This window comes from Bos mutus, chromosome 7 (assembly GCF_027580195.1).
Source record: "Bos mutus isolate GX-2022 chromosome 7, NWIPB_WYAK_1.1, whole genome shotgun sequence".
NCBI lineage: Eukaryota > Metazoa > Chordata > Mammalia > Artiodactyla > Bovidae > Bos > Bos mutus.
In genome coordinates, this window is record NC_091623.1 from 66,261,892 (window position 1) to 66,269,249 (window position 7,358).

Sequence of the window (7,358 nt, forward strand, 5' to 3'; positions counted from 1 at the left end):
GTGCAGAAGGTGCAAATTACCATCTACCGGAAAATCAGCTGCACCCAAATCATAGGATAACTCTCATTGCTATCTGATGACCTGAAGACTGTCCTCTAATGGGATGTCAATGTTAAGTTATTTTATGAAAACAATCCCCCAAAAACATCAATTAAGATATCTGAGATTTGGTAAAATCAAAAGAAAACTTGGATTATTTTTAGGATCTGTAAAATCTCCCTATAATAGAAGGGAGAAAAGCAGAAATATGAAGTATGGGCATATGTTCCTGCACGCCTAACAGTGATGTGTTGTTAGTCTCACACCATGATAACAGGCAGCTTTTCAAAATAAAAGAAATGTTAGAGAAAAGGCTTCCCTTAATCATGGAAGATGGAGAAAACACAGATGAAGTGTTCCATAAATACCAGTAAAAAGGGAAAGTAAGTATTATGCTATAGCAACTGACCACATCTGTCTTCTCTCTCTCATTATTTTTAATGACACAGATATCTGAATTGCACTCAACGGTCATTATACAGGGTATGGGAATTAACACATAACATAGGTAGAAAATTAATATGTAATCTTATCACCCTCAGGTTAAAACAATAGAAGTCAAATAAGTATTTGAAATGATATTAAAACAAAGCAAACAGGACACATAACGACAGTACAGGATAATAGCTTCAACACCTTAAAAGATTTTATAAGATTGTGCTATTTTTTTTTTTTTTACCTCTAAAGAATTATATAGAAGAGTAAATAAAAATTAAATTACATTTATATAAGAAACAATCTTCAAAAGTTATTTAAACTTTCATATATAGAGTTCAAAAGTATATGACAAAGTATTTATTTTTGATTTGTATAAATCCAAAATTGGTAAAATATATTATTTGGGGGGAAAAAGAAGCTTTCGTTAAATACAAACATAATGCGCTGAATAAACCAGGTTCACTATAAAATTGTTTCTTTGAAAACTTGCATAAAAAGTAAAGGCAGAAGGGCACAAAGTTAGAAAAGCAGTGTTTAAGGCAAACTAAATAAGAAGTATCCTTAAAGTAAGTCATATAATCTCATAAACAACAATTTCCTCTCAAAAATTTATCCATTACAGCTGGAGAAATAAGTTAAAGCAGAAATAATGGCTGCTGTCAAGAGTTTACTTAGAAGTGCTGAATGGTATTATTTCAAAAATACCTAATGCTTCTAATTTAAATAGACTGGAATCATTTGCCACTTAGTTGTCACAGAGCAATGAAAAATAAAATATATCATCCCAATGTTTATCATACAGTATGAATGTGAAATGCTGAAACTTACTTGGAAAAAAAAAAAAAGGATTTTTCAGACCATATGTGTATAATATGATAACCAAAAGGAAAATGATCAATTCTGCTATTCTGGCCGATGTTAAAAATATGCATAGAAAAGTGCACCATCTCCCTACAAGTAGGTGTCTTACAGTCTGTTGGTGAGCCCACAGCTTAGCCTCAGATATGATCACATGCACACACGAAAAGCTTCAAAGACTGGCAGGGAAGATATTAATCATGAATTAAAAGAAACAATGCCTTTAAACAATATTCAGTAAACATGTTCTTTAGTCAACTATTTCTTAAAAAACAAAATAATAATCAAGTACATATCATTAAGTTAAATACCTCAGCACATGAATTTGCACCTTATAAATCTGGTATATCAAACTGTCCTATAAAAATATTTATGCATTTTTTGAGAACTATGGTACGTAAAATTATATAATCATAAAAAGGACCTGTTTCTTTTCATCTACTGGAATGATACCACACCTTTCTAGAAAAGAAAAACTGCAGCCTACAGGAAATGATCAGAACAGTTGGACTGACTAAAGTTGTCCAGTTTAAGGGTCTGTCTCTTCTCTACCAGTAGCTCCAAGTGAGCAAGTGTCAGTAGCCTGGGGCCAGGCTTCTCACACGGTCCTGGGGGGCAGGCGCTGTTTATACATGCCTGCTATCGCTTTGGCCGCACTGTAGATCATCTGCCGACGAGACATGCCAGTGAAAGCCATATGCCAATCAGTCCGGCTGACATTGAGTAAACTCTTCTCCAGGACTTCACCCACTGTCACCAAAAGGCCAGACCACCTCAGATTGTAGTCCTGGGGAGTCAGACTTTGAGCCTCAGGAAAAAAGAAATTGAGAGTATTTTTTAATACATTAAAAATAAAATCACTGGAACTAGGTATAAGTGACATTTCAAAGTCCCTCAAGTTACTTTTAGTAGAGATTATGACAAACCATGAGAAACACAGCCATGCTGCCAAATGTATGAAATTATAAGGTGGCAAAAAAAAAAAAAAAGTTGCATGCATGTACTTGATTTAAAATGTCCACACTGACACACTAAACTCGTGGTTAACATACAATCTAAATCTTTTTTAAACTTTTAAAAGATATTTCTTTTGCGCTGTGCTGGGTCTTCACTGGTGCGGAGGCTTTTCTGTGGTTGCATGTGCAGGCTTCTCTCTGCAGTGACTTCTCTTGTTGGGGAGCACGGGCTCTGGGCTGCGCAGGCTTCAGTAGCTGCGGCACATTTGCAGTTCCCGGGCTCTAGAGCACAGGCTCAATAGTTGTGGTGCCTGTTGACCATCTGTACGTCTTCTTTGGAGAAATGTCTATTTAGGTCGTCTGTCCCTTTTTGATTGGGTTGTTTTGATACTGAGCTTCAAGAGCTGTTTGTTTATTTTAGAGATTAATCCCTTGTCAGTCAGTTTGTCATTTGTAAATATTTTCTCCTATTCTGAGGATTGTTTTTTCATCCTATTTATGATTTCCTTTGCAGTGCAAAAGCTTTTAAGTTTCATTAGGTCCCATTTATGTTCATTTTTGTTTTCATTACTCTAGAAGGTGGATCCAAAAAGATACTGCTGCAATTTATGTCAAAGACTCTTCTGCCTATGTTTTCCTCTAAAAGTTTTAAAGTGTCCAGTCTCACATTTAGGTCTTTAATCCATTTTGAGCTGACTTTTGTATACAGTGTTAGGGCGTATTCTAACTTCATTCTTTCACATGCCATTGTCCAGTTTTCCCACCACCACTTTCTGAAGAGACTGTCTTTTCTCCATTGTATATTCTTGCCCCCTTTGTCATAGCTTAGGTAACCATAGGTGTGTGTGTGTATCTCTGGACCGTCTATCCTGTTCCACTGACCTATGTGCCTGTTTTTGTGCCAATACCATACTGTTTTGATTACTATGAAGTCAGGGAGCCCAATTCCTCCAGTTGATTTTATTTTCTCAAGATTGCTTTGGCTATTTGTGGTCTTTTGTGTTTCCACACAAATTGTAGAATTCTTTGTTCTAATTCTGTGAATAAATGCCATTGATAATCTGGTATGTATTGCACTGAATCTGTAGATTGTTTTGGGTACTACAGCCATCTTCACAACATTGATTCTTCCCATCTAAGAACATGGTGTATCTCTGCATCTGTTTGTGCCGTCTTTGAGAACTGTAAGATATTGATTGAAGAACAGAGTGAAGTCTTCTGTCTCCTTAGGCAGGTTTATTCCTAAGTATTCTTTTTGATTTGACGGTAACTGGGATTGTTTCCTTGATTTCTCTGATATTTCATTGCTAATGTATAGGAATGCAACAGATTTCTATGTATTAATTTTGTATCCTATATTTTGACTGAATTCACAGATAAGCTCTAGTAGTTTTCTGATAGCATCTTTAGGATATTCTATATATAGTATCATGTCATCTGCAAACTGACAGTTCTACTCTTTTCCAATTTGGATTTCTTTTCTTTCTTTTATCTTCTCTGGTTTCGGTGGCTAGGAATTCCAAAATGTGGTTGACTAAAAGTGCTGAGTGGACACACTTGTCTCATTCCTGACTTTAGAGGAAATGCTTTCCATTTTTCACCACTGAGAATGACTGCTGTGGGCTTATCGTATATGGCCTTCATTATGTTGGGGTAGGTGCTCTCTGTGCTCACTTTCTGGAGAGTTTCTATCATAAATGGGTGTTGAACTTTGTCAAAAGCTTTTTCTGCATCTACTGACACGATCGTATGGTTTTTATTCTTCAATTTGTTAATATAGTGTATCACATTGGTTAATTTGCAGATATTGAAGAATTCTTGCATCCCTGGGATAAATCCCACTGGATCATGGTCTATGATCCTGTTAAGGTATTGCTGGATTCAGTTTGCTAGTATTTTGTCAAGGAGTTTTGTGTGTATGTTCATCAGTGATACTGGTTTGTAATTTTCATTTTTTGTGATATTTTTGTCTGGTTTTGGTATCAGGGTAATGGGCTCGCAGAATATGCCTGAGTGTTCCTTCCCCTGGGATTTTTTGGAAGATTTTAAGAAAGATGAGTGATAACTCTTCTCTAAATGTTTGATAGAATTTGCCTGTGAAGCCATCTGGTTCTGGAGTTGTTTTTTTATTATTATTATTATTATTATTGGAAGATTTAAGATCATAGTTTCAATTTTAGTACTTGTGACTGAACTGTTCGTATCTTCTACTTCTTCCTGGTTCAGTCTATAAAGGTTGTACCTTTCTAAGAATTTGTCTGCTTCTTCTAGGTTATCCATTTTATTGGCATACAGTGGCTTATAGCAGTCTCTTATGATCTTTTTATTCCTGCTGTGTCAGTTGTAAACTTCCCCTTTTTCATTTATAATTTTATGGATTTAAGTCCTTTTTCTTGATGGCTAAAGCTCTGTCAATTTTGTTTATCTTTTCAAATAACTGGCTTTTAGTTTCATTGATCTTTCCTATTGCTTTGTCTCTATTTCATTTATTTCTGCTCTGATCTTTATGATTTCTTTTGTCTGCTAACTTTGTGTTTTGTTTCTCCTTTATCTAGTCCCTTTAGATGTAAGGTTAGGTTATTTATTTGAGGTTTTTCTTATTTCTTGAGGTAAGACTGTATTGCTATAAGCTTCTTAGAACTGTTTTTGCTGAATCCCACAGGCTTTGGATTGTGGTTTTGCTGTCATTTCTCTAGTACTTTTTGATTTCCTCAGTGATACACTGGTTATTTAGTAACACTGTTAAGCCTCCTGTGTTTGTGCTTTTTTATAGTTTTTTCCCCCTGTAACTAATTTCTAACCTCATAGTGTTGTGATTGGAAAAGATGCTTGCTATGGTTTCAATTTCCTTAAATTTACAGATGCTTGATTTGTGACCCAAGATGTGATCTATCCTGGAGAAATGTCCCGTTTGCACTTTGAGAGGAAAGTATATTCTGCTGCTTTCAGATGGAATGTCCTATAAATATCAATTAAGTTTATCTGGTCTAATGGGTCAATTAAGGCATGTGTTTATTAATTTTCTGTCTGGATAATCCGACCAGTAGTGTAAGTGGGTTGTTAAAAATCCCCACTATTATTATTTTTTTCAATTTCTCTTTCTATGGCTGTTAACATTTACATTATATGTTGAGGTGCTCCTATGCTATGTGTATATATGTTTACAACTCTTACATCTTTTTCTTGGACTGATCCCTTGACCATTATATAGCATCCTTCCTTGTCTCTTGTAAAAGTTTTTATTTTAAAGTCTATTGTATCTGATAGGAGTACTGCTACTCCAGCTTTCTTTTGATTTCCAAGCATGGTTGTTACTTCTAGCAAATTCCAACTAATGAAATCCTTTTTCTCCCTTAATCTGTTCATATATTCACCTCTGTAAATTGATTCACTGGTGTTTGAACCAATTGGCCAATTTGGAACAAATCCTTGTCAGAATATAATGTTTGGGATTCTGTGACTTATAATTTAAGAAATGCATATTTGGTCTTTGTCCCCAGTTTCTGACAACAAGCTGCCTTGGACTTTCTAAGCAATAAGGGCCATACAAAGGCTATCTTTTGTTGTGTTGAGGGGATATTTGAAAAGCTCTCAGGTAACTTAAGGACGGAAGTTTGTAGCCAAGGGAATCAACCTTGTGACAAGAGTTGGAATTTTTGTTCCTTTTCACCACCCACATCCCACCCAACCTCTGGGGAGGGGACAGAGGCTTGATGTTCAATCAGTTATACTGTGTAATAAAGCCTCCATAAAAACTCAAAAGCAGAGGATTTGCTGATTCCAGGTTGGTGAACATGTGAAGATTTGAAAAGAATGGGGCTCAGAGATGGCAGAGGAACTGTATGTCTTTACCCCATACCTTGTCCTATCCATCTCTTCCATCTGGCTGTTCCTGAGTTATATTCTTTTTAAGAAATTGGTGATTTAGTGAGTAAATGGACTTCCTGAGGAGGAGGTAACTGCAACCCCCAGTCTATATATAGTATGCCAGTGAGAATTCCAGGTGATAGCCGAGGCTTGCTATTGGCATCTGGGAACTGGGACAGTCTTGTGAGACAGAACCCTCAGCTTCTGGCGCTATCTCTTGGTAGACAGTGTCAATACTGAATTATAGTACAGATAGCTATGTCCTAGAATGGCTTGGTAGTGTGGGGGAAAAAATCCTCCCAAACATTAGAACTGGATTTAAAACCTACATAACTGGTATCAGAAGTAATATTTTCAAGCATGATCCTGGCTCACAGAACTGTGTGGTTTGAGAAGGAAGGATGCAAGAGCGGGGGATGAGGAACATGATTTCTGGGTGGTATGGAGCAGCAGCTGTGCAGCAATTATTCAAGGTAAAAAAGTTGATAATGGAGTGTAGAGATGCATCCAACTCCTGGGGAGCTGGCTCACTGAATGCATAAAGAAATGAGAACTAATTTTTTTAAAAAGGTAACTATTCAATCCTTGGTTTCTATTATGTACAACAGCTAAACTAAAAGAAAAAAATGCTGGTTTGGGCCTTGGAAAACAGACCAAGCTCAGATTTGGATTAGTCTGAGCTTTGGTCACTTGTCTAAAAGTCATCTCCTCCCCAGGGAAAAGTTGCACGGGGACAACAGAAAGATCTCTAAGACCTCTGGTCACTAAAAAGATAGTCACTATGGAGGCGGGTCAAAATCAGGAAACTCGTGAAATCAGGGGTACAGTGTGGAGGAGCCAGCTCATTTTGTGGATTCAGTAATAGTTAACCTTTGCTAAAACAGATCATGAAAATAACTAATTCAGGAGCTAGTCTGGTTTTTAATGCTGCAGAACAGAATATAATGTTTGCATTGATGCAGGACCCACAGTTTGTTGTGGAACCACTAGAGACAATTATGTATGATCCAGACACACAGGAGACTACTTCTGAAGGAAAAGCCAGTCGGGTCAACTAGATAAAAGCACTGTAAGGTTTATTTACCCTGGGAGGGGTCTGTCCATCATGCCATTATAAAAGTCAAGCAGAACACCCAATGAAGCAGCCAGTATACCTCCTATGCAGGCCATGTGCGACCAGCTCTGTGATGACCGAGCTAT

General features: G+C 36.7%; 1 protein-coding gene across 1 annotated transcript in view; it reads right to left on the reverse strand.

The window, feature by feature from the left end:
• Nucleotides 1-458: 458 nt before the first annotated feature.
• PRRC1 (proline rich coiled-coil 1) overlaps nt 459-7,358 on the reverse strand; it is a 45,113-nt gene continuing 38,213 nt past the window's right edge. The window contains exon 9 of the mRNA XM_005907539.3: nt 459-2,143. Coding sequence (XP_005907601.2) covers nt 1,934-2,143 — 210 coding nt within the window. The 3' untranslated portion in view covers nt 459-1,933. The remainder of the gene's footprint in view (nt 2,144-7,358) is intronic.